Source organism: Drosophila elegans, unplaced genomic scaffold (assembly GCF_018152505.1).
Source record: "Drosophila elegans isolate 14027-0461.03 unplaced genomic scaffold, ASM1815250v1 contig_149, whole genome shotgun sequence".
NCBI lineage: Eukaryota > Metazoa > Arthropoda > Insecta > Diptera > Drosophilidae > Drosophila > Drosophila elegans.
In genome coordinates this window covers 14390569-14418389 of record NW_024545513.1, presented here as the reverse complement: position 1 = coordinate 14418389, position 27821 = coordinate 14390569, and the positions used below count along the sequence as shown (strand labels likewise).

General features: G+C 39.3%; 1 protein-coding gene across 6 annotated transcripts in view; it reads right to left on the bottom strand.

The window, feature by feature from the left end:
• Positions 1-27821, bottom strand: part of LOC108149984 — a 101723-nt gene that overhangs the window by 39028 nt on the left and 34874 nt on the right. For 4 of the 6 annotated variants that reach the window (XR_001774653.2, XM_017277913.2, XM_017277909.2 and 1 more), the window contains exons 2-6: positions 17207-17599; positions 16531-16636; positions 15603-16124; positions 14043-14995; positions 13028-13131 (exon numbers count right to left, since the gene is read on the bottom strand). Coding sequence is in view for 4 of the 6 variants with exons in the window: in XM_017277913.2 (XP_017133402.1) it covers positions 13028-13131; positions 14043-14995; positions 15603-16124; positions 16531-16636; positions 17207-17277 (1756 nt within the window). In the remaining 2 variants the exon portion in view is untranslated. Of the gene's footprint in view, positions 1-12193; positions 12826-13027; positions 13132-14042; positions 14996-15602; positions 16125-16530; positions 16637-17206; positions 17600-27821 lie in introns of those variants that run through there. The other 2 variants (XM_017277911.2, XM_017277912.2) reach the window with 2 other exon arrangements.

Here is a 27821-nt window from a genome sequence, read left to right as displayed (position 1 = left end):
TTTGCATTTTCTGGTTAAAATCGAAGGTTGAGAAACTTATTAATATTCAATGTATTTTTAGATTTCTTATAATTGAACTATTCTTTATCAACGATGTCAGTAAAGTACTTCTATAAACAAGTATAATATATATATGTATTTTTAAAGATTTTGAATGTAAGTAACAAAATATTTATTCAAAGGACTGTTAAGCATATATTTCTTAAGTTTTAACACACCTCATAAATAATACATAAATATTTAACACGATAAATGCAAAAAAACTCGCTTAAAAACCACATAGAATAAAGTCCAACATTTGTGAGAACTTAAATTTCCTGGCAGAATAAAGAACACTGCCCGTGGGACAATCGTGTTCATAAATCCCCAGGTCAAACTTGAATTACCATTGGCTCTTTGAATTTTCCCGCTTTCGATACAATTGGGTAGCCAGGAAGCGAAGTCCATCCGCATTCATATCCAGAAAGTTTTGCCATACAGAGGATGCCAGGAATTCCTGGCCACGAGTGCGAATGCGGGCCGAAAAACTTTACGCATATTTTTGCATTAATGAACCGTGCGAGTTCCTCTATGGCATTTGCATTTGCACAGGACTGAATCTGAAGCTGAAACTGAAACTGGGGTCTACCTAATTGCTCTGCTGGCCAAGAACTAAGCTCGCCAACTAATGCAATGAATGTCGAGATGGAACCTGTGGCAAAAAGCTGGCGATTCATGGCGGCAATCTACAGCCTGCAGCCTGCAGTCTACAGTCTACAGTCTGGAATCTGAAATCTGCCGCAAATTGCATTGTCAAGTGCAGGGCATGCGACCGAAATGAGCAACACAAATGGCCAGGATGGGGCACTCCAAAAGGACTGTCATTCGGCCGGGTTCAGCTCATGGACATAACTCACCCAAGCTGCACAGCGCGAAAAAAGCACTGGAGTCTGACTAAAGATTTAATTATTATTTATTTGGCTCCAAAAAAAAATCTTTGGCTGCGATATGTTTTTTTTTAAATATATTTCTTAGAAGTCTTTTAAAATTTTTTAGCTTTAAAATATTATAGAGCTTCATAGATATACATATGATGATTTTCAAATTAATCTTTTAATTTCAATGTTAAATAATCATACAAAATGTAGATTGTTTAATCTTGTCCACATATTTTTTTATTTTTTATATAAAATTCATATGTGTTTAAAAATATTTAATATTTAAAATACTCTAAATGTTGCTGATCTTCTATTTGAGATATTTTGCAACGGAGCCACAATTTAATAAACATTAGAATAAAGATAAATCAAAATTCTGTAAATATTCTGTAAATATTAGAAAACATTTTCATATAATTTTCTTTCAGGATATTATAAAAATTTATTAATATGTTCTAAAATAAATATTGAGCATTTGATTTTAAAATTAAGGTTCATAGATATACATAATCAAAACGGCAAATGGCTTACTTTGAAATAAATGAATATTATTTAATCAATAAAAACATGCAGAGTTATTAATTAAAATTTCTCTGCGTACGACTCAGCACTTCACTCCTCATTCAAAAGAGTCCTCTCAACTTGATTCCGCCCTCGACTGTTCGCATTTAATGGTCCATTAAATGGGAAAAACTATTCACGCTGCTGGCGAATCTTAATCAGAAGCGCGCTACAAATTTGACTAATTGAATGACGACAAAATGGAGACCCATTACTTTGGGGGCCCCAACCAGCCAGCCAGCAACACTTTTCCGATTCTGGTCGGGCTCTTCATATTTTATTGCCCCGCCTTGAGTTGACTTTAGTCGACTTGACTTGACTTGACTTGACTTGACTTTACTTGGCTTCCTGCTTTTCCCATTTGCCTTTATGACAGCTGCCGCATTGAAAACTTTGCATCTGCACTGTGCAGCTGCCGGGGGGCGGTGGCTCTTCGAGGGAGTGGGGGCGTGGCTGGCAGCGGGTATATAATATAAATTCATGACTTTGATAAATTACCAACTAATGACCCAAAAGAATGGCAAACTTCTGGTTTTTAGTGCAGAAATCAAGCGTTAACTTTTTCAGATGGCTGCAAAATATATAGGGGTAAGGGCTAGATGGTGAAATTTGCCTTTTATTGTATTTGTATGGCCAGATTTTTAGGGGCCAGTCCAAAACAATGGCAGCTTAATGGCTTGTGACTGGCGCTTTTAGTCAAATTCCACAGCTGCGGCCAAAAAAATAGCACTGCCCCTTGAAAAATAATTTCTCTTGAAATTCACCCCAAATTATGTTGTATAGATTTTATGACATGATGAAATTTAAAGCAATACTCTGTATACATAAATACATAAATAATGTATGACGGAAAATATATTTAATTAAAAAGAATTCTTTATCAACAAGTAATTCAACCGCAGTTGTATTTCATTACGAAATGGGCGGTGGCGGTGGGCGTGCCGTTGTCAAACAAAGCCAACAGACTGAGAAGCAGAAATTGACTGCAAATGCAATTTGTTCACAGCTATAGTTGCATATAAGTAGCTCTTACTGCGGAAAAGCGATGAAATGGGGAAAAATGGGTAAAATCCAGATGGAAAGTGCCTATGGGGGGATGTGCAGCAACTTAATTGAGCGTAAATAACATTGGACTAGGGATAGTAGCACATGAGCGGCCACGGATGCTGCACAGAAACCAGTCAACTTCAGTGCACTTTCATTAAAATTACACAGCGGAGGGGAAAATGGCAGGAAAATGGGAGGAAAATGGGTGAAAATTTGCCTTTAGCTAGCTGCAAGCTTTCCTCGCTGCTAGTGCAATGCCCCTGGATGGTTTAATAACGGGGAAAACCCTTCGATGCAACTGTACTAATCAATTTTTCAACTTTTCGTTTGTTGTAAATTAATTTCGCCACAAACTTCTAAACCAGTTTGAAGTCTAAATAATGCAGAAAAGTTACTTTTGGTTTTTTTTAGGGTTTCGCCAACTTAGTTTTATATAAATACATTTTAAACGTAGGAATAGTTGTGGCGCTCTAAAATCAAAAGAATAAAAAAAAAAAACAAATATTAAGTAACTGTTATCTACATTTTTCTGAACCACTTGGAAAATGTTGAAGGATATAATCTTTTAAAATTGATAAATAACTAACACTACTAATACTGATTCTTATAAGAAATGCTTATTCAAGACCTTGGCTTCAGCCAATATATATAATAAGAGGGTTGTATTCTGGTGCAAAACGAGTGGAAACTTTGCGGAGATGGGGACTTCAATGGCGAGAACTGGCATGCTAGCAATTTGGCCAACCATACAAATGCTTTTTGGCCAATTACGGGCTAGGGATAGCACAGCAAACTGTCGTTTGCAGCGCGAGAACCGCAGCACGCTTTGCATGACTGTTGCCATCAGTTTGCCGCAATTTGCTGATTAGTGCAGTGTAATTAAACTGGAGCATATCACTTGCGGTCAGTGTGGCCTGTGTGCAGCTGCATTGTCACATGGCAGTTCACGGGGGTCAGCGGGGTCACATGCCGGGTCACGGGGGTCGTACGTGCGTATTTATGGGTCAACTGGGACCAAAGGGGCCACCCTCCATAACCATATCCATATCCATATCCGCACACGCGATGTGCAAGGACTCACCCTTGGATACAACAAATATATATATATATATGTATATACAAAAAAAAGTGCAGCATTAGCGTGACTCTTTTACGACGCATGCTGAGCGAATCCGTCAAACAGTTCACACAATAAATCATCTGCAGATGACCCACCAGCTTATGGAATCAATAATAATAAGTATACGCCCCATGCGCGTTGAGCGGAAATGCATGCATATTCAAAACATCGTGTTGTAACCATTTATTTTTATATTTTGAATCGACTGAAAATCAATAGGGTATATACACCTGGCTTCTATTTTTATTTCATATTCTTTTAAACAAAAAAAAAAACAACATTTAAGAACAATTTGTTTTAGACAAGTTGTCTTTAAATCACTTAGATTTAAGGTATAATTTTTTTAAGCAAAAAAGTGATTGCCGTTTTTTCACTACAACAGAAAGTTTCAAAAATATTTTATAAAATTTGTTGGTTTAAAAATTGTTGTATTTGTTTTTAGATGGCTTCTGTTTTGCACAAGCCACCCAAAGAATATAAATATTTTTTCGACCATGGATAAGCGTGTCCCTTAAAATCTCTGTGCCATTATTTTGCCCAATGCCAAAAAACCACAGAAATAGCAATGAAAACAGAAGAACGAAGTATGCACCATAAATTTCAAAGTCGGCACGTAAAATGCTTTTTTGCGGCATCGTCAGGCGCGCATAATGCGGCTTTTAATGGAATTAACGTGCGCAAAAATGTTTCGCTGCCGTCGACTAAATGCTCCGCAGCACGCCCACTTTTTAGCCGCCCCTTTCGCCTACTTCCCCCCACTTTTCCCACACTTTTCCCGCACATACCCTCCCCAAACATCCTGGGCCACATGTGCCGGTCGGAGAAAGTAGACGACACCAAATGGATTTGGGGCTGAGTGCGCACCATGTACGAATGAGTTGTGATTAATTTTTGGGCCTGACAGGATTGGACCGGCCGATTTCGAGCACCGCAGATTTGATTTATAAACATGAGCAGCACTTTTCGCACTTGTTGAATGGCATCCCGTTGCCGGATAAACGGTGAGTTGGTGGAAAAAATGGGAAAACTGGCAAAAACAGGGAAAATTGGCAAAAACTGGGGAAAACAGGCAAAACTGTCAAGTTGCGTGCCAGGCGATGATAATCGTTAATGGAACGAGTCACACATGTCAACTGACTCGGAAGTGGCATTGGTTAATCGAAGTTTTCGATGGATTTATGGTGTTGAAAAAAGTTCATTTTAAACTGGCTCGAAATAATAATAAAACACAATACGAAATACGAAAGCAATAGTTTAAACAGCCTTTGTCTTACTGAACAAAGGCTTTAATAAGTATTAAGTTTTTTTAAAAACTAAATAATATTTTATTTTCCATAAAGAGTATCTTATTTTAATTATATAATAATATAAAAGAGACTCATGTCATATATGGGAAATCTATAGTCAAATAACCACAAATATTTAATCTACAAAAAGTATTTTGTAGAATGCTAGAAAACTAACAAGTTTTTTTTATTGTTTGGTTATCACAGAAGAAGGATTAATACTATCTGGCTATTGACGATTTTAAAAGATTATAGTCAATATATTTTTATATTTTATATTATCAAAATTAAAGAATAATAAATATAAATGCCATGAAATTTAAATTTCAGCAATGTGACGTGTTTTTGGGTCTTTCTCGTCTTTTTTTTTGCTGCTGAAATGGAAATGTTGGTTTGCTGAAAAAATGTATGCTAGTTTACTTTGATCCCCGAACACAAATTAGACGGAGCTTCTAGAATCCCCTGATTCCCTTGGCACAAGTGTCGAACAAGAGATGTGTGAATCAATCCGTGTCTAAACCTTTATCCGAAAGCCCGAAAGGAAACCCACTGAAACTTCGCTGGCTTCTGGCCAATTTACATAAAAACTTTCCATGCCAAAAGAATACATATTAAAAAGTCGGAAAGTGCGGGGCATGTATGTAGATTTTCGGAGAAGGGAAAGTGGGGAATAAGTGAGCCAAAGTGCAACAAAAGTTAATTCAGTTTTGAAATGGTTGTGAGGGTGCAAGTTTCCCGATATAAGTCCACACGCTAAGGGATGAGCGTGTGTGAGTTTTCGTGGGAAAATCTTATTTTTCCGTGGTGGCGAAAAACTTGATCAAAAGTTTTTCTTTTTTTTTTTTTTTTTTTTTGTTTGGAGGTCCAAGAAATTTGTCCGCTCCTTGGTTTCTTGGTTTTGTATCATCTTTTCGTGTATTTTTCTGTTTTTGTTGTGCCTTTCTACGAGTAATATTCATGAGACCTGCGTGTGGCTGTCAGCAGTGGAGGTGAGGTGAGTCCTTTTCAGAGTCCTGTCCATTAGCTAAAACCGCCCTCCCCGCCATCAAAGTCCTCGCTCAATCAATGTCAACTCTGTAGCGCTCCGACATCCTTGCTCTGGTTAAATCACTTGGAATTTTATTGAGTAAACTGTTTTGTAATTATTTTCATCTGATGCTTGATCTCATCCTTGCCCCCAATTAGCAAAAAGCGACAACATGTTGCGGTGCGGTCCAAAACCCCCACCCCCGAAATCCCACAAATATATACGCTGACAGTCGTCTCTGGCCGAGAAATCTCATCGATTTGACTTTTTGCGGTTGGCTTGATTCGGATTTTGGGGCCTCAGCTTAGTTGGGCAACTTGGGCTGCGCCCAAATGGTAGTAAATAAAGAAAATTTGTTCATTTGGTTTCGGAGTGAAACGGTAATCATTGGGCTTCCCATTGTCAAAACAAACTGAAAAGTTCTTTAACATTGTCGACATTTGTTGTTGCTTTCTAAATAATGTTGAGTTTTAATACTATTTAATACTATTATAAATGTTAAAAGAACCTAAAAGTCACAAGCAAAAATAAATAAAGTGCATTAATAGGAAAGAAAATAATTTGCTTAAGTAGATGGTCAATTAATTTTTTCAATTAAAAGTGAAATGTATGAGACAATAACATACAACAGATTTTAATGAGGTTCGTCTGTCGGCTAAAATAGAATTTTTGCGAAAGTTCTTAAAAGAAAAATACTGGCCTTTGCGATTTGTTATTAAAAACCACCTAAATAGTATTGATACAATGGAGTAAGTAATCGTTCTAAAACAATTATTATATCTAAGTGAAGCCAGGAAATTTTGAAAAATCAAATTCCAATTGTGGCTTCCTCAAAAAACCAGCTTTAGCTTTAGCTTTAATGATGATCAGGCATTGAATCAGAGAAAGTGTAATGAAATGGAATTAGTAATCGACCTTAAATACTCGCCGTATTTAAACGATATGTACTGGCTTATCGTGCCAAGTTGCGAATTAATTAAATTCTTGGCGTCTGGGAAAAGCGACTACAGGGAAATGAAAGCAATAACTTCAAACTTCAGCACACCACACACAAAGCGGCCAGAAAAGGATGGGTAGAGAGAGGGAGAGAGAGACGGGTAGACTGGACAAGAAAGAGAGGGACAGACATTGTAAGCATTGCTGGTTAATGGGTCAGGTGATTTTCTATTGTCCTCGCCGTTGTTCTCTTTCCCGCCGGACTGCATGTTTAATCCAAATTACTAAAATACACACTCACTGGGGTTCTTTGTTTGCCCTGTCCATGTGTGGGCGTGTGGGCGTGGCAGGCTGGGGTGGTATTGGTACACCTCCATCTTGTCCAGCCTTGTTTGCTGTATTTTAATGAATCTATGAGACGACCATTCTGTGTGCGGTGTTAATTGAGCCAAAGTCAAACATTCTGTCTGGCCAACAGCCAAGCCATCACCCACATCGGCCCACCTTTCGCCCACCTTTTAGCCAACTTTCACAAAACTTTCACCCACCTCAGCTCACTTCAATTAGTGCGAAGCAGCATTGAGGCTTTCCCCGTACTTAGTTTTTTTGCCTTTGCGTGCCTCGAAGAGTTGTGTGTAAATTTGATTTTATGAAAATAGCCACAAGAAAGGGCCGAGGAAATTGCCGATTTTGTAGGTGTTCGGATTATGAGCGGTTTTATTTTTGGATTTTAGTAAAAACTATGAATAGTAATCGTTACATCAATTTTAAATACATAAGCCTTAGAAAGTTTTTCAACTTAATTCGTTTGGTTTTTTTTTTATTAAAGTGCCGTTTGGCTATAGTATAATTAATACTATAACAATATTTAAATTTAAATTTACGCAAGACAATTTAATCAAATTTAATTGTAATTAAAGAAATAATTTTTCGGTTAACATTTTTATATTATTGTTCTAAATATAATTTAAGCCACTGTTTTTCTTTAATTTTGAAATTTGACTAACTCCGTACCAGTGGTTCAAAAAAGTTTTAAATTAAATTTTTACAGTCTATTCAACAGTTTTATATTTTAGTTAAAATTTAAATAGTTTGGGAACTTGAATTTCTGTGGTTTCTGTTGCATGGGCTTATTTTACCGAGAATTACTAAGGACAGTTTTGATATTATTAATTATAAGGCAATAATTGTGAGTGTCTGTCAATACAGTTCGGTGATAGATGAAAATACAATATTTATTACCAGTTTTGTGACCCACTTCGATGGATTAATAACTTATCTGGCTGCTGATTGAGCGAGTTGGTGGACTGCCAGTCACTTTTTCTCCGCTCCGAAAACTGGGAAAACCCTAACCCTTAATGGCCGAAAGAGCTTTCCCAGTGGCCAGAAATTTAACGCTGGCCATGGAGCTTTTCTTAGGCGAAGACGAACGATATTGATTTCCTGCGGCATTAGGCTGACTTATAGCCCTGCGGCGTCCAGGGGGTTGTAATGCGTACAACGGTGCGTATGATTGACGAAAGGCTCCAGCAGGCGGCGTCGCAATTTGGATACTCCTCGACAACACACACACAGACACTAGTAAAGCGCAAAAGAGAAAGTGGCGGAAAAAGCGATGGAATAACAAGGAACAGACGGCCAGTGAACAACAACAACAATTGACAACCATCTTGTTTGGCAAATAAACGCGAGCCATTACCACGAAACTAAAATGCTGTCTCAATAATATTGTTATTATTATTATTATTATCATTTCTATGTTCTCCGCCTCGTTGTCTTCGTCACTTTATGGGCCCCTTGTTATTTTTTTTCGCCGCTCTTTATGAGACACTCGTGTTTGACTGTCAAATATTTCAACAGCCCCCAAAAAGTGACAGCTGCTAATGGCATTATACATTTGTGCGGTGGCGGTGGCGGTGGCAGTGGCGATGGCCACGCCCACTTTCAGGTGGCGATTGTGAGGTCCATCATCTTCGGCAGGTCCCCAAGTGTTTTGTTTTGCTTAGGTCCTGTACCCAATAACAATTTGCATATTATGGTGCTGATTTGAAAACTTTTTGAGTTTCCAGTTTCGAATCGATTGGCGGGGGCGTCAGCTGCTAATTCCTTTCGATTACGAACTGTTTTATGACGGGGTGGAGCACACGGCCATTAGGTCAGCCCATCAATCAGCCGGCCATCAATCAGAGGATCGCAAATAACCGCCCTTCCCCTCCATTTTCGGGGATCCCCCGGGAAATCGCCTTGAAGTATGCAACACTTTCTCGCGAACACAAACATACATCTTGTTATCGGCCTACATCGCGAAAACTTTAATTCGACAATAAATCAATCTCGTCCGGACAATCAATTAGGCGCAAACAATTTCTTTGTGCCATTATTGATGCGTTCATAAAAATATATTCGAGGGAAATAGCCGCAGCTTGACCTTGGCAAGAGGTGAGCTCTGGTACAGTGCGTTTCGTGGTGTTAAAACTGTTCAAAGCAGCAAAAAAAAAAGTTTTACTAAACCGAACTTTTAATCTGGAAAATGGGTGTTATTTACAAAATATCTCTAGAGTATTTCCTAAACTGAAAAAGGCATGTTGATAGGTTTTTTCATCATTAAAATTTTTTGAATATATGCGACTTATAATTTGAGGTCTTAAAATTTTTTTTCAAACGTTTTCCTTGCACTTTATTACTTTAATTTTTAAATTAATGAAAAGTTAAAGTGCCTTATTCGCTTGATTACTTTTCTAATAATATAAAAATTCTTTAATGTAAGGACTGTTTGTGCACAAAAAAATGTAACAATTTTAGTTTATTAAATATAGACAATAAGTCCTTTCTACACCATTAGTTGACTATGTAAAATAGAATTTAATAGCAATTTACTCCTTGGCTTGTGAGGGGATTATGACGTGGCCTTAAGTTGTGTTAGGCACTTTCATCGATCCAAATTTGGTAATAAAATTGTCCCCTTTTTTCGTCCATAAATTAACATTAATTTCGTGCGGCAACAACAACGAACCCGAACCCCGACCTTCGCTTTATTGCTTTGCGCTTTCGTGTGTATCGTAAAAACGCAATTATAAAAATTAATGCCATCGATGGGCAGTTGAGATACTAATTGAACTACAAGTCCGGCAATTGTTGTTGATAATCCTTTTGGGAGCGCCCTTTGATGAGCATCGTCTTAATGGATTGCCTGGTCATAGCATATCACATGATTAACTTTGAATTGATTGAACGTTATATCGTAGATAACATAATAACATTTTGAATTTCGAATTTCAAAAGAGTCCTGCCTTTTTAAAGGCGGGTGTAACGAAATTACTGCCTGATTGGCAATGGCAAATAAAAGACTAATTGCTTAAATTGAATCAAGTGCTTGAGCTCTTTTCGCCTGCAGAGCTCACACTCAATATTAATTAGTGAGCGAGTAAAGGTCAGCAGGACATGCGGCGGCAGCCACTTGCAGTAAATCCTTGCCAGGACACCACCAGGACACCAATTGCGCCTAATTGGCGAACATACGGGATTCCAGTTCTCAAAGCGCTCACACTGAAGAACTTTGCATTGAAGGTTCTGGTTCAGTGACATTAATAAACGAAAATAAAAATACACTTAAAATTCTAGAACACGATTGCAATTCCCAGTACCTTGCACTTTCGTTACAAAAAATATTAGTTTCATTTGCTTTACTTTTCTTTTTGATTTATTTAAAATTAATATCTAGCTCTATTTATGATTTATGTTCGATATAGGAGGTTTTTACAAAATCTTGATAAAGCATTTTATATTTGTTATTATTTTCTTCTTCTATTTGAGTAGTTAAGTTTAAATTAACATAGAAAAGTTAATCTGTCTATTTAATATATTCTAACCCTAATGGGACAGAAACTTTTAAGAATAGTTCCTGATATTTAGGTCGACTAAGACAATTTCCAGATAATTTACCATGTCGTTGTCTATTTTTGTCGGATTTTTAAAATAATTCTTAGCGTTACATAAATTGCACTGCAAGTCACGCTTTTCAACTCTGACCTCGAGTCCCTTTGTGGCTTTAAATGTCGCCAGACTGGCAACAAGTTAAATCAATAAATTTTGCATTTCAATGCGGCCAAAGTTGTTCACTGGCCATCGCGAAGGAAAACTTGTTGCACCGGCATCTGGAAAATGCGCCAAAGGGGCGTGGCCAGGGGGCGTGGGGAGGAGGATTCGGAAAATGTATGTAGGTTCAGTATCAAACTCCATTCACATTTCATTCATAACACAGGCGGCAGAGCAACAGAGTGAGATGCAAAGTCAGCACTCATTCATTCCCCGACTGTCACACAGATACTAACAAATGCCAGCACACACACACACACACACACTATCTCACGCATACAGTGCACTTTCATTCATTAAATGCCATTCGGTGGGCGGCAGTACCAAGGAGGGGGCGTGGCCCAAGGGTGCGCCTGCCAAAAAAGGCCACATTCTCCAGCATTCAATTGGCAATTTCTCAGAAAATTCCCAGAAAATTGAGCAACTATAGTACTTAAACTGCAATCAAATGTTCAATGTAAGTATAAGCAAAAATGATTTATTGAGGCACTTAACACTTACGAGAAATCAATGCATTTTTAGAATAAAAGAAGAGGACTCGTTTATATGACCTAAAAGCATTTTAAAGCATATCTAAAAAATTATTAAAGATCATAAAAAATGTTTACAGGAAAATTTTAAAACTTAATTATTCTTGAAAACATTAAAATTATGATTTCCTTGCGTATATCTTTAAAAGCATTGAAACTTTGATGATTTGCAGCTCAATTATTGGATAGTTCCTATGATAGCTATATGATATCGTTTTCGTATTTAATAGAATTTAAAGCGTAATTCTGGACTGTTAAATTATTAGTAAGTCAAAAAGAAAAGTTTAAAAAAATATGTGAGTAAGGTCATACAGAATGTTGCAGAATACAATGCAGTGTTGCGAAAAGGGGGCACGCTTGCTTGGGTGTCTGAACTTGGCATTCGAAGCCGTTGGCTCTCTTGCCCACTTTCACATGCAACAAGTAAGAGTTGGCCGCGAATCGCGATGCCCAGTGTTCCATATATATGGAATGTATACTGTTGCCATTGATACGTTTTGTATACCCTGTTCTCTCAGATGGGTATATTGTATAGGCCGTTCACACAGATTACAATATATATGTATGTCCCGTTTCCACCGATACGTATTATATATCCCGTTCCCACAGATTCGTGTTTTGTATTTGATCCCCACGAAAACGATTTATGTAAAATATATATATTTTATACAGACCGCTGCGGCTGCGATTGCTGCTACTGCTGGCGCTGCTGCTCGACGGCTGGCGACGACCACTGCGTAGCGGAGCGGCGACGTTGGCGGTACCGCCGCTGCCGACGCCGACGCCGCTGCCGCCGCCGCTGCCGACATCGACGTATTCGGCCACGTCGCTGGAGTTTGGGCGGACTAGGATGCGGATGCGGATGCGGAGGCGGTAGCGGGGATGTTGCACGAGCAACAATGAAAAGTGTTCGCACACTCACACTCACACGCACACAGAGCACAGAACAACAAAAAAAAATATGTGTGAAGGATATGAAAAATATACACACAAGCACACACGCAGGCAGCCACACGCACACTCAGCCACTTATGCGCAATGGCGAGATTCGCGATAGTTGTTCGCTAAAATTCGCATAGTTTTTTTGCCGCGTTTTGCTGGATTCTTGTTTTTTTTTTTGCTGCCTAGCTTATATGACACGTATTCAGAGTTTCTTGGTAGGTTTCCGGATTTACTGGATTCGCCGGCTGCCTTTCTTTCGACTTTCGACTTTCTCTTTCTACTGCTGCTGCTGCTGCTACTGCTGCGGTGCATGTGGCACGTCTGCGTCCTAAACACCAACTGAATGGCATCCTGCGAGTGGAGGACGCCAAGTAAACCAGGCCGAGTGGACAGGTCCTTGCCAGCGAACAGCTGTTCTGGCGCCAAACAGCTGAGCGAAGCTTTCACCCCAACAACCACTGGGCTACGGGGTTAAAGCTTCGAAAGCTCGCACGGCAAAACTTTCTCTGCATCCGATTGGCAGGACCAAGGATATGCGGTCAAATTCAAATAAAGCCAGGGCTCACCTGTCTGGGTGCTGGAGTCGAAAAACGTACTGGTCGTCTCCACGGTCATGGTGCCGATGGTTCCATCGATAATCTGCGCCGAGGAGTCGCGTCTGCCACGATAACTGCGGATAAAGGTGTACTATATGTTAGGAACATTTGTCAGAGACATATATTTCAAACAAAACATATATCATTATGGGAATTATCGGGCTTCATCCTTGCGAATACCCAGACATTACCCGGATACTACACCCAGAGAAAAACAACATTGTAAAATTAAACAATATTTGAATGCAATATTGTTTTTTTTAAATGTAAACCTACTTAAAATAAACTAAAACAAGAAAGGAAGCAAACTTCGGAAAGCCGAAGTTCCTAAACCCTTGCAGCTATTGCCATGAGAGCTTTAATGTTATAGTCGTCCGTTTTTTGATGAAATTATAGACATAATAATTTTTTTATTTATTTTTCCGATTGTTCCTATGCTATAGTCGTCCTATCTGGCTCGTTCCGACTTATGTACTACCTGCAATAGAAAGACAACTTTTGGGAAAGTTTCATGCAGATATCTTTATTTTTACTTTACTTTTATTTCACGCATCCGATTTCAAAGTTGTATATCTTCAAAGTCTTGTTGCTTAATTTTCTAAAAATTTGCATTTAAATTCTGTTTTGAAAGTTTGGGTTGATATTTTTACGACATAACTCCTTAATTAAATTCCGAAAAAATCATTTTAAAAACGGTACCAAAAACCTTCAGTTTTAATTCCATAACTTTTCTCGCAAACATCCGATTTCAAAATGGCATATCTTAAATGTATTGGGGCTTCAGTCTCTAAAAATCTGCGTTTAAAAATTGGTTTGTAATTTCGGGTCGATTTTTTGTCATTTTTATGATGTAACCCCTTTCTAAATATCCGAATAAAATCGTCTTTGCAGAAAAGTATTTTTTCGATTGTTCCTATGGGAGCTATATGCTATATACTATAGTCGTCCGATCCGTCTCGTTCCGACTTATATACTTAAAACTCACCGACAGACGTCGTCGCTTTGGGAGCTCTGTCGCCGAAAGTTCCGGCAGCGGATCATCTCCTCGGTGGTGGACTGTCTCCGGAATCCTCTGGCGATGAGGATCTCCTCGGTGGTCGACTGCCTGCGGATGGCTGGCCGCTGATTCTGCTCCACGGTGGTCTGCGTTTGTGGCCTTGAACAGGGACTGGGATCGCGCGAGGAGCAGCAGCTGTTGGAGTCCGGCGACCTGGGCGAGCGGGCCGCCGAGCTGCTCTGCCGGCGCAGCGTGTGCCGCCGCGGACTGCCGTCCCGCTCGTGACTCCGGTCCGGCGATAGATGGGTCCTCGAGTCCCGGCGGCCGCCGCGCGAGGCGCTGTCCGGTGAGAGGGAATCGCGGCGCGAGGTGCGCCGCTCCCCACAATCGTCCGGCGGATCGGGGCTGAGGGCGGGCTGAGAGCCACGCCTGCTGCCGGTGCCGCCGCCGCCTCCGCCGGGCAGGCAGCCCTCGTCGAAGGCGGTGGCCTGGCGCTGCAGCCGCTGGAGGCGTGGCGCCCGCTCCGGACTAACGCCCGCCTTGGAGTCGCGGCGATTCACCCTGCCGCACTGCGTCTGCGAATCGCGGCGGCCCTTGGGCGCCGTCGGACTCGTCGCCGGCGGCGTCACCGAACTGGTGATGATCATCGGCGGCGGCAGGGCCTGGCAGGCGGTGTCCACCTGCTGGTGGGCCAGGTGGAGGTGGTGAGTGCTCGAGTGCTGCGAGATCAGGGGCTGGGAGTGATCGGAGCAGGAGCCGGCAGAGCTGGTGGAGGGGCGCTGCTCCTGCCGGAAGTTGGGGAACTCCGGGGCGGCCAGGGAGTCGCGCTTCTTGGCCATTTGGTACTTGCCCGGCGGCGGGGGCGTGGTCACCCGCCCGGCCACGTTGCTATCACGGCGACTGCCGGACAGGTAGCTCTCGCCGGATCCGCGACGGGATGCCTGGATGGCGTTGGTTCGTTGTGGGGTGTTTGGTTGATTGGTTAATGGGTTGATATAGTTTGGTTTTTGGCCGGGAAAGGAGTGAGAAAGAGAGCGAGAGAGAGAGAGAGAGAGAAAGAGAGAGAGGAAGAAGGGTTAAGGGTCAGGGGTCAAGGTGGTGGTAAGGGCGGAGTTACAGCTGCAGGCACCACCCACAAGGTCATCTGACAAGTGCACTTGCTTGAAGCATATTCACAAACTTTGTGGAGAAGTTTGTAAATATTTTTTAAAATAATTTTAAACTACTTTTAAAGTCTTTTTTATAGAATATTTATAGTAAATCCTTCCACAAAGCTAACAAATATTTTAATAGGAATTTTAAAATACTTTTAAAGTCAACTTTATAGAATATTTCACCTTCCACAAAACTTAAAAATATTTTTAAAATATTTTAAAACTTCCTTTCACAAATTTAAAATTTAAATTAAAGTTCAGACTTTCCCAGCAGTGCACTTGCCTCCGAACCGCATTTTATATGGAGATTTAGCTGTCAGATTTGTTCATCTTTGGACCTTTTGTGATTAGGGGATTTATATATATATAAAGCTATGAATTCCCCGATACTCACGCTTTTAGAGCACTCGACGACGACGGGCACGACGACACAGCTGCTGGACTGCTCCTCAACTGCCCCGCTTTCACGTCTGTTCCAGTGTCGAACGAACTCGGCGGTATTGGAGTCGCGGCGCGATCGCATGCTCCGGATGCCGGAATCCGCGGAGGATTCCCGCCGCTTGCGTGGCGCCATGTAGGTGGTGCAGGCGCCACCACTTGCCCCCGTGCTCGCATCCGCGGTGGTGGAGGTGCGCCATGGCAGACTCCTGGCCAGGTCCGCCAGCGTTTCCCGGCGATTCAGTTGCGCCTTGGAGCGGGACGTCTGCTGCAGCTGCTGCTGCTGCTGTTGCTGCTGCTGGTGGTGCTGCTGCTTGGTGCCGCCGCTCCACTCGCGCAGGATGTCCGTCAGCTGGGCCAGCGAGCTGCGCCGCCGACGCTGCAGGCCCGGCGGCGGCGAGGTGCTCGGCGGCGTCGTGATCTGCGCCGCCGAGTCCCGCCGCCCGCCCAGCCGCTGCCGGATGGTGGACTCCTCCAGCTGAAAGATTCACACATTTTATGTAGTACACCCAGAAAAACAATTGGTCGTTTAGTTTTATTAAGTGTGACTTGAAAACGAACTACAAGCTACAAAAAAGAACTCAAATAAATTTTACTTTCACTCAGTATTATTAAAGAATGTTTTTTTTTTTTAGGACTTGTTTATCTGATAAATATTGGGAAAAATAATTGTGTCTCAATATTGATATCTTAACACTTTTGAACTTAATTTCGCACTCTAATCCACACTTTTCCGCTGTAAACGTAAGCTAATCACTAATTTTTAATTTTTTTACCATTACCTATTAATTTGCAGATGTCACATATGTGTTTCATCAACTTCGGAAATGTTTTTAAATATGTATATAAATATATGAAGTTTTAAAAAGGTTTTGGAGACGCACCTGTTCGCGCACAAGATCGTCCCAGCCGTTGCCGCCCTGCCACACCAAACCCACCTGGTGCGACATGATGGGCAGGTTGCACACAAAGCAAATGGCTGTCATAGTCCTGCAACGATACGAAGTTCGAGTTAGTAAAATTATAAAAAAAAATCCACATGCATATTTCGATATCTATTAGTTTCGCATGCGACAAAAAAGAAGTGAGAAAAATAGGAAAAAGAAAATTTGGAAGAGTGGACATGGTCATGCGGAGGAGAATGGATGAATGGTAGATGTTATTTTTGGATCGACTGGGAGCTGGCTGGAAAAGCTCAACTCGAGGAAAGAGCTTCATGCGAAAGCCAATGGCTCAAAGTTTGCCAAAGGAAGGCTGAAAAGGATGAAAAAGCTGTAAAAGCTGTATTAGTTTCGAAAGCTATGTGGCATGCGGTGAAAAGTTTTAAGGACAGGAAAGCTCCGAGGTGAAGGTCCTGGCTGTTGAGTTTTTAAGTCATTTCTGTTCTGTTTTCTTTTTTCGTGCAATATATGTAATGGCATAGAGGAAAGCGTAGAAGTATAGGTGTTCGAGAGGAAAGCTTTTTTATTTTTTTTTTGGAAAGTGAAAGCGCATTCGCTGATTTTTGAGGTCAGGTGGCGTCCTTTTTTTATTTTTAAATGTGGTTTTTGGCTTGCTAACTTTTTGCGTATGACCACGGAGCTGCTGCTGCAGGGCTGATCCATGGACCGGTAATGCCGCAGTTTTGACATGGCGCATGTTCTGGTTTCTGTGGCAGTTTCGCCCGCCGATCCTCGAAAGTGAGCGGTATCCTTTTGTTCGGCAGCCGCTCCTACGGCCTCGTCCTTTTTTTTTTTGTTTTACGCCGACTTATATCCTCTCCCTCGCCGCCGTATTTTTTAGTTTTCTTTTTTTCACCAATTGTTTATATTTGAATTTCGGGGTTTTCGACTAAGCGATAGTGCGGTGATTAGGTTTCTTTAACATTTAATGGGTCGGGGGTTTTATTTTGTTTGTTTGGAGAGGGATACTGACTGATTGGTTTTGCTACACACACAGAGACACAGAGATACACTGGAAAAAATTGAAGAAAATAGTATTTGGTGGTTTTAAAACGTATTGGATGGGGCTCATATATCGCATGATGGGCAAATCTCAATTTACAAAAGGAATTGGGATTTACTAAATGGGTCAAACTACAGGTTAAGTAGGGACAGATGTAATATTTTATTAAATATATGTATTATAATTTGATATTTATTTGCTAAGCCTATTCGAACCAATATTGTAAATAAGATAAATAATTTAACAAAGAAAAATATGAAATAATTAATATATTGGCAATTATGGCAAGGTATTAAACAATCGTGTGGATACAAATTATGTTTGGCCGTGTGGGACTTTATGTAAAATAAATATTTTGTAATTTGCATATTACATTCCTTTACGAAATTTCATTTTTTTTGCAATCACTATTTGAAAAATTTCTTTTCAAATTTATTGAGCAACCTAAAACCAAGCTTTTGAAAAACAATGTTACATTCAAACATTTTAATGCTTAATTCTACTATGGGGTTTTTCTCTGGTGTATTTAAAGAGAAATCTCTGAATTTGAGTGCTAGTTTCTCTGCCTGATTATTGTTTCCTGTACTTGACTTTGGTTTTTGTTGACTTGGGAAAAGATGTGGTTGTTCTGGTTGTGGGCTACAGATGGCTGCACCTGAGCCAGATGGCAAATGGAAACAGTCGACACAGAATTCCAGATGAATTAATGCTCGAAGGCGGTTCCACAGAGGCAATCAAAATGGAGTATGAACTTGTTTGGCCGCAAGTTTATGGCCATTAACTTAATAACTGCCAGACGGCTGGACTTTCCGTCCACATGGGTGCTTCTATCTGGGTGTGTGTGTGTGTGTGTTACGTGTGTGCTAGGACATGGATACCCCAACGGAAGTTGCTGAGTGTGTGGCAGGTTCATAAAAGTCCGGACTCAAGTTTCCCGAGTGGGGAATCACCGCCAGTCAATGAAACACTTGGACAAGTAGTTCACAACCACCAAAGTTTCCCACTCTTTCCCACGGCGCTGTGTGGAAAATATACAAAATGCTCAGGGGAAAAAGCAATTCCGAACCCAATAAGTACACGCATTAAAATTGAAGAACTGCAATTTGTGCGTTTCAATGACAAGGCGATGGTGTGGACTTCTAATTAAGATCACTCTCTACCAAAATTTTTGTTTTACATACTTTTATAATTAGACCTTTATATGAAAGAATATAAGAGGTTTTAAGTTATTTAAAATTCAAAGGGATCACTAAATTTTGTTTTCATATTTAGGGCTTTTGGGTGCGGCTTAGTTTTAAATTAAAACTAGAACTTAATTTTATTTTGGTTTTGTTGTCCATTTCTGTATGTTTTGATGGAAAATATATTTTTACTGAAATAATTATTTATTAATTTCATTTAAATTTTAAAGGATTTTTTTGAAGGTAATATTTACTTTTTTTAATTTAAACATGGCTTATAGCTTTGAGTACTTTTTGCTGGTGGAATTCTTCAGCCATGTCTGATTTTCCAACTTGAGAAAAGTTTGGGGCAGCAGCAGAAACATCAGAGCTTAATCAATTTCAAGTGCACAACAGCAGCAGCTGGCAGCCTGCACTCTATCCTCCAGGAGTCAACTGGAGGATCTGCAGATGAGGATTGGGGATTGATGATGAACTTTGAAGGATGAAGGATGAACTTTGGAGGATGGGCACCTGGCAACAGGAGGTTCAAGTGGGCGACCGGTTGATTGACAGCTGTCAATTTGCGTTTGCCTGTGAAGTGTGTGCCACGAACAATTTTCAACTCAATTTTCCCACTTTTCTCCGTGTCCTTTGGTCCGGTTTGCGGCTAAGTCGGACCAGATGTCCTTGCAAACGGACCGAGAAGTCGAGGTCGGGGTCACGGGATCGCCGGCAATCAGAGGAAAGAGGCGGAAATATGGAGAACTGGAAATTGGGCGGCTGCATTCGTTTCCAATCCGTTTTCGTTTCCAATCAGCTAGTTGCCCAACATCGGAGTCAAAATAAAAATGTAAACAAAAACACATCCAAACCCAAAACCTAACTGACTTCCACTTTTGCACTTTTCACAGACAGTCCTCACCGAATGCAATTTTCTGCAAAGTTAGAAAACTTATGCATGTGAAAAACTGCTTAAGAAGTTACTTCGCACTGCGGGACTAATAAAAAGTTTTCCCAGGTTCCATATTTAATCCACAAAAGTAAATGTTGAGACCCTGTGCTTTTCATTTCGGTTGTAACAAGCATCTGCTTAGAGTTGTTAGTCATTTACAAGTGGGATTAGTTAAAAAAAAATTTTTCTTTTATTTTGTATTCAGTTAAATTGATACAGTTATATTTGATTAGAAAGTCTTTGTTATATGGTAAAGTCTTTTAAGTGTAAACAAAATATTTAAGCAATGGTATATAACTATTTAAATGTATATAAAATAGTTAGATATTGCTGTAAGTGTGAACCATTTAAATTGCACTTGTAAATTTAATTATTCTGTTATATATTTAAAATTCTTACTTCCTTTCCATGGGTATTGAATAATAACTTATTTTTAGATACTATCAGCTATTCATTAAAAACGTTGTATTTTAGCAACATTTTGGAGGAATTTTATTATTAATATAAATAAAATTACTATGAATATTACTAAAGAATAACTTAAAAGGAATATGTTTCATTACTCAATCTTGTCTCAGTTTCTGCCCAGGAATTTTATATACCCCTAAAACGCAGGGAAACTTCTGCGGGATTTGATGAACCTAATCCCCTGACTCCATTAATCTGTATTATATTTGAGAACTCATTTATCTCCCCACCTGCGGCAATTTCCCTGCTCTCTTCCCCGAGTTCCACTTTGTTCCACCGCTAAATGAAACAATTTAGTTAAATGGTGAACATTTTACGTTTGCCATGGCTTGCGGTTCTATTCAGTTTTTCCTTTTTATTTCTATTTTTCATTGCCCTTTTTTTTGTGAACTGTTGTCCTGGCAATCAAATGCAATTCGTAGGAATAAAAGTAAAAGGGCGAGCATTTTGGACGTTGGCACCTGGCGGACACTGGACTTCTTTCATTTGATTCCCTGCCTTCTAAGTGACTTTTCGTGTCCCGGTGGTGCGCAATGTGGAATGTGGTGGTTGGATTTTGGCTGGTTTTTTTTTTGGGGGAGGGGACATTGTGCTGCTGCCTTCTGCTATTTAGTTAATTTTAGAGCGTCTGTCGGACAGCCCCCTTGAAATATAGCTTGGGCTCTTTGCCAACAGTTTCCTTTTGATGTAATTGCGAGGGGGTCCTGTAAGTCCTGTAAGTCCTGTGTGTCCTGTTGGGTGGTTCAGTGGTTCAGTGGTTCACTGGTCCAGCAGCCAAGGACAGTTGGGTGCGGCTATTCATTGATTAACTGCCAGGACTCACTGGAGACAGGTGAAAAGTGGGGACGCTCTAGCTTGACGGCACTCAGGGCCATTTTCATTTAACATTTTCATTTTCAGTTTCGCTGTCGCTTAAGGTTTTTATTTTATATTTTCTTTTTTTTCGGCATTTTTTCGGCCGTTGTTGTTGTCATCTTGGGTTTCGTTTTTGGCATTCAAAGTTGGAATACCTGAAAATGCTTGGTAAATTAGATCAAAGGACAAGAAAGTATGTGTAGGCATTTTCCACCCTAGCCAGTATATATACATATATATATATATATATATATATTTAAACAGTGAATGCTTTAAAAGTACAACACTCTGTTGTGTGAACTTACTTAATTTTCAAATCGTATAACTTTTGTAAGATATTTAGTAATTTGTAGTTTCTCAAATATGTAAATAAAAAAAATGTAATCCAAACGATGTGAGTGCTGGAATAGGTATTAAAATAAACAACTGAATTGTCTAGGTAAGGCTAGTTTTGTTATTAATTAGAAAAGGCATTTTAAATACCAATTATACAATTGAGAGTTTTTATTTTTTTTTAAACCCAAAGTTTTTATGATGAAGCCTTCTTACCTAAAAAATTATGGATGAACATAGAAATTAATATACTTTTATTTTTGCAAGGTGTTATTTCTAAGTTGTATTGTCTTGTTTTTTTGTCCGTTTGGCTCGTGGCGTTAATTGTTTCGCTTTATGGAGAGTTCACTGTATAAATATATATATATATAAGAAGTAAGTACTTGGAAAGTCGGATTAAGTAATTTGCGCGTGCCACTTTCAATTTCTAGCAGGAAACGTTAGGAGAAAGTTGGAAAAATGCTTTCGCTCCGCCCTTGCCTTTTCCTGTTTTCCCAGTTTTCCCCGTTTTCCCCGTTTTCCACTTTTCCCCTTTCTGCCTCTTCCCTGTCTGTGCCTCCTCCTCTTTTTCCCCTTTTTACTGGCTTTTCCTCTTTTCTGGTTGCCTTTGTAAACGGCTTTTCGGCTTAGAAGCCCGGCCAGCCATTTGAATAAATAAATAATTAAAGCGAATTTTATAGGGGCTACTCGCACATATATCATTGGCGATATTGAACCGTCACTGACCTGACTAATACAAACGCTAGCACACTAGCACACTAGCACACTACCACACTAGAACACACACATACACGTACACATTAGCACCACCAACGCGTGCTGAGCATAATTTCCGCTGACAAAGTTGATAAAAAGTTGTAGCATACTTTTCAGGCGGCGACCACGGCGACCATTATGTAAATCGGGTGAAAAGGCGCTGGGAAAACACTTAAGCCGTTTTGTCCAACTGGCTAACACACACCAACACACACACTTACAGAGTGGCACACCAACGTGGCGCATTGTTGCTGGGAAATCTAATTTCCTTTGCAGGCGCCATGCTGCGCTTTCCTGGCGATGACAACCCCTTTTTTCCCGCCCCTCCCGATTTTTCCCGCCCACCACAACCGTCTATGCATGCATAATTCAAATGGACAGCTCAACCCTGGTCGTTGCGATCCAATGATGACGATGAGGATGATGATGATGATGATGGTGATGTTGGGCCATGCATATTTGATGGAATCATCTCGGGATGTCTTACGGCTCAACCAACTGTGGCGTAGCCTCGGAGCTCCAGCTCTGGCATTTTTATTTGTTTAGCCAGGTCAAGCTGTTATATTCCAAAGCAATTAAATTGATCTAACTATATAAGTTGGTGTAAATATTTGCCATAGGGTTTGTCGAGATGGTGCCATGAAATTTGTTAGAAACTAGCAGTTATATTTAAGTCCAAAGTAGTCCATACGAAAAAGAGTTTTAAACAAACTTATTTGAGTTAAAAACAAGACACTTTTTCAAAGTGTAGTTTTTTATTTGGTTTTTATCTTAAATGTTAAAGTTGCAAAATGTGTTTGAAGATTTTTATAACAAAAGTTTTAAGCAAAGTAATTATCTATATTTCACGTGAATTTTTAACTAGTTTTCTTTCTAGCGATATAATTTAAAGACGTTTTAAAATATGTACCATACAACCAGAAATATATGATATTAATTTAAAAATTTATATTCAAAGCTAAAGTTTATAAAGTTTATCTTTATATAAACGAATATATATTGTTATATTCTATGTCCTAGAAATAAGTTATGTTATTGGTGTTTCATATTCTGCTCCTATTTAAGCTTCTTGAGACATTTTCGAGAGTCCTTAGTCGAAAAAGACCAGGTTCCCTAATTATGCAAAAAGTAATTTATAAAGCAACGGCAAGCACTGACAAACAAAAATTAAAGAAAATATTTGCAGCGAACGAAAAGTTAATGAGTTCCAGGCGATTAGGCTGTGGGATAACTTTTTGTTTGGTGGAGGCTTATGAAAACCGGGAAAATGATTCAGCATTCAAGTTGAATCAATAATATGGGGTTCATAAAATCATGCCTTTGAATTTTTGATAAGGGTTGAGCTTCAAGTCCTTCAAAGGACTTCAATGCTCGTCCATAGGCTCCAAATGAAATCTCACAATATGAGCAACAGTTCTGTCATAAGTGGGTGGTTTTTTGAGGCATCGTTTTTTGGGTGGCGCTTTTTGGACAGCGTTTTTTGGGGGGAATGGGGGAGGTTCGCTAGGCTTAAAGTTGGGCAGTCAAGTGCTGGCAAAGTGCAGAGCCAACAACATAACAAAGAGGACGATGTTGGAAATAGTGTCTGAACCGGGAGTGGGTGTGTTTTAGCGTGGTTCAGTGGGTGGTTGGGCGGCTTCGAAAGGAGTGGTAAGAGCTAAACAAGCAGCCAGTGAACGAACCGCATCGTTTGCTCGTTTATTTGCTAACCAGTCTAAAATGAAATTAATTATAGTTACGCACAGTTTCCGTGACCCGCAAGGACCTCCCCCTATTTTTCCACCCCTCCTTCTCCAGTTTGCGAGTGTGTGTGTGTGTGTGAGCTTGCCACTTTTGTTTTCAGGATTCGTTGGCTGTTTTCATTTTTCGGTGGCTTGCGGAAAGTCCTGCAGGGGACCTGTTTCTGATAAATGGCAAGTCAACTAGTGTACAACGGAATTTGCGAAAGTGGCTTTAAAGTTTCGACTGCGAATATACCTTTCATTAAATTTCATCGACTTACCTTAACCCCTATGTTCAGATTATTTTTTGACAGATTTAAAGGTTGTGCAAATATTGACCAGTAATGTTTTTTATTAAGCTGTATTGTTAATAATGGAAAAAATTTCTTTATATTATAAACACAAATTTAGCCTGTGTGTAAAGAAATGAATGCAAAATATTTATGTATTTGATTGAATTTCAGTTTATATTCTTATATAATATTTATTGTAGAATATTGATTGATTATTGAACAAAGTTGTAATCTAATTGACACCGGATTTCCTGAATTTCAACAAAGAATAAGAATAAAGATAAATTTGTTGCTTTTTTTTGGAGATAAATACTACTTTGTCGCAAAATTACAGGGTACCAAAGTCAATGGCCACGAACCGAACGAGAAGCGTAAACAAATTATGCAAAAGCAGCACAGAAATTTTGGACTAACATTGCTGGGGCTGTCTAAAAATAACCTCGTCAGGGGTTACGCCCCTTTCGACCCTTTTGGTCCTACCTTACCGCCCACTCCCCGTCCCCTTTTTGAACAGTGTAGGTATATATTTTTTTCCCCCTTTTTTTTTGGTCCTTGTCCGGCCAGCTGATGTCTGTCGCTTGGCCTGACCCTGAACTTTTTAATTAATACGTGCAAGTGCGTGAGCATCGAGCATTGAAGGGGCTCGTTGGGCACACTTTCTCGTACACACACACTCATAGCTCACACACACATACAAACCGACACACTCACCCACAACGGCTGTCCAAAGGGGCGGAAAGGGGAAACGGAAAAGGGGGCGGCGAAAAAAGCAGAAGCCGCAACAAAAACAAGCAAGCGAAAGATGAAACTCGTTTTGGCCTTTTGCTGGTTACAAAACGCGCCATAATTTTGAGTTGCGAGCACTGAGAGAAAAATAACCGTGTAATACAATAATTTACTAAAAGTAGTTCTGAAAAACACATAGCTTATAGATAATAAACCTAAAATGGATTTAAGAAAAAGATAATTAAATTTCCCAGTGCCATATTGTTTCACAGTTGTACAAACAACATAATAATTTTTTTCCAATTCCGTTTTCTATTTTGGCTTTAATTTTTTAAATTGATATTTTTTTTTAACACAAATTATTATAAAGACTTTATATACTCTTCTTATATTATAACAACTTTAAAATTGTAGCAGTAATTCGGCGCAGTATTTTGTGGCTGTATGTTTTTCGTGTCCCATTTCGCTTTTGTTTACATTTTATATCAAAAACTTTTACGAGCTACAAAATATGCTCAGCCTGAGCCAAGAGCAAACAAATGCGAGGGAAAATGGGTTCGTGGAGGGAGGTAAAATAAATAAAAGTAAAATTGATAGCATGTTCTTTGGGGTCCTGACGTCTTGTATGCGGGATATACACACACATTTGCATTTGGGTGTGTGTGTGTGTGTGACAAGTGGATATATGGTCGGCATTATTGGCATCCGCCGGTCCCCCTTTTTTCCCATGCCATATACCGCAGATCCCATCCAATTGTAATTATCGCTTACGAGGCATTATTAAAGTGGTTAATCGTATGGCTTTACATTATGATTTTTTTGCTCGAATTTTTAAGGGGATGAAGCGGAAAACGACCCAAATTTTAATAAAATACAGGCAATATTCAAAAATTTAAACTTTGCTGAATAATTAAGTTCTACATTTAAAATTTAAAATTAACGGGTTCTACAACATAATTAAAAATGTTGTATACTTTTATATATAAAATACACATATGTATAAGAGCTTGTATTTTCCCATATATATTATTTAAAATAATGATTGGGTAACAAGTTAACTATTCAAGTAAAAGCTATCTTTCTTTATTTATTGAATACATTTTTAGTTTCCCAAGAGTTATGGGGATATATTTTTTGAATAAAAGCGTTTTACTGATTGCAAAATCAGTATAGTATTTATTTTGTTTGTTTTCTGAAATATTTTATTGCTGAATTTAAGGTTAATAGCTATATTTAACTATGTAAATTAAAAATATGTCCTTAAAGCACTCTATATTTAAGCTTCTCAAATAACATGGTAAGATAAACTTAATTAAAGCTCATATTCCTTATAGTATCAAAATAAAGTGATATTTCCGCAACCTAGCAGCTTTCATGCAATTAAAGATTCTAGTAAATGTTACCCAATATCCGGCAGAAGAAAATGGAAATGAAGATGTAACAGGTAATTGATACTCAAAGTCCTGACAGGATAGTTGTCCATGGTAAATGAAGGCTGACACTTGGACGGCCGAGGGCCAAAGAATTCCTACGTTGCAGGTCAAAAAGAATAGACAAACAGGCTTTAAACTTGAAATTTACAAAAGATAAAGTCCGGAATGCTTGGGAGGGAGTGACTAAACAGACATCAAATTAATGGTCCTGGCGGCTTCAAAAACGGAACCGTGGCCATTTTCTCGGAAATACAAAATTTCGTATTTAAATTTCCAAGTTTTATATCAAGTTTTTCGAAATAAAAGTTTCTGCGATACAAACATCTGATTCAGGACCTAGCTATTTGGAGAATGGAAAGGTCTATATGCGATGTGGGTGGGCAACATTTCATCATTGAAAATCCACCCGGAAAAGTCGAGGAGGGGAAAAGTTGTTTACATTGCTCATACGCCCGTATGGCGTATGCCAAAAAGTAACCCACAGCAACATGGGCTAAATCAAAATCAGAATCATCCATCGCCCGCGGCCGGCATGAAAACCCCGAAAACTGGGAAAAACTGAGAAAGACTGGGGAAAACTGAGGAAAACCCAGGGAAAACATGAAAAGTTTACCCAACCCCCATACCCAAAGATTCTGGCTGAGTCTGAACCCCTCAATCTCCTGGCGGTTATTTTTATTTTTATTTTTTTTACTCTGGTTACCTTCTTCAAATGCAAAATCTAATGAAATTTTCACAAATATTTTTCTTTTTGACTTCAAGTTTTCGACCGGGAAATTGGTGCACAGAAAAAAATTAAATTCAAAATTGGAACCAATTGAATTTCTTATTGAAAAATATTAATAAAATAAATATATTGATTATATCGGTTTTTATATATGTAATAATTTTAATATTTATCTATTTTATTATAGCTATCAGAGTTATTTCAAATATGCTATGTTAATAACGATAATTATTATTGAACAACATTCTCAGATAAATCTAGTAGTGAGAATGGTAAAAAATGGCCACATATTTGAGTATTTTAACGACAGATTAAAAAGTGCCCGTAAATTTGAAAATTTAGCATTAAACATTTAAACTTTCGGTCGTTTTTTTTTTATATATGTTACCTTTGGTCTGAGTCTTAATTTATCTGCTCTTCACATTCTTTTGGCAGGTAAAGCGACTGCAATGACAGATGGTGACTATAAAAGGTGAAAGTGGTTAAACACACACACAGCGAACAGTAAATGCTTGGGAAATCTGAGCAAATTGTGGGTGTACATGTGTGCAGCGAGCCATTTTATGTTAACAACTTTGTTGGCCCAAAGCGCTTCGTGTCGTCATTATGTTGATCATTAACAACTCGTCAGCATAATGATGATGATGATGATGATGATGCTGATGATGTTGATTATGCCGAAGTGCGTGCCATATGTTAGCCCGGAAAACTGAGCCACATTTCGGGGCAACAAATGGCTGAAATCAGCCAAAACAGCCGAAAACAGCCGGCAAACATCAAACGGTGAACGGGGGCGCAAAACAA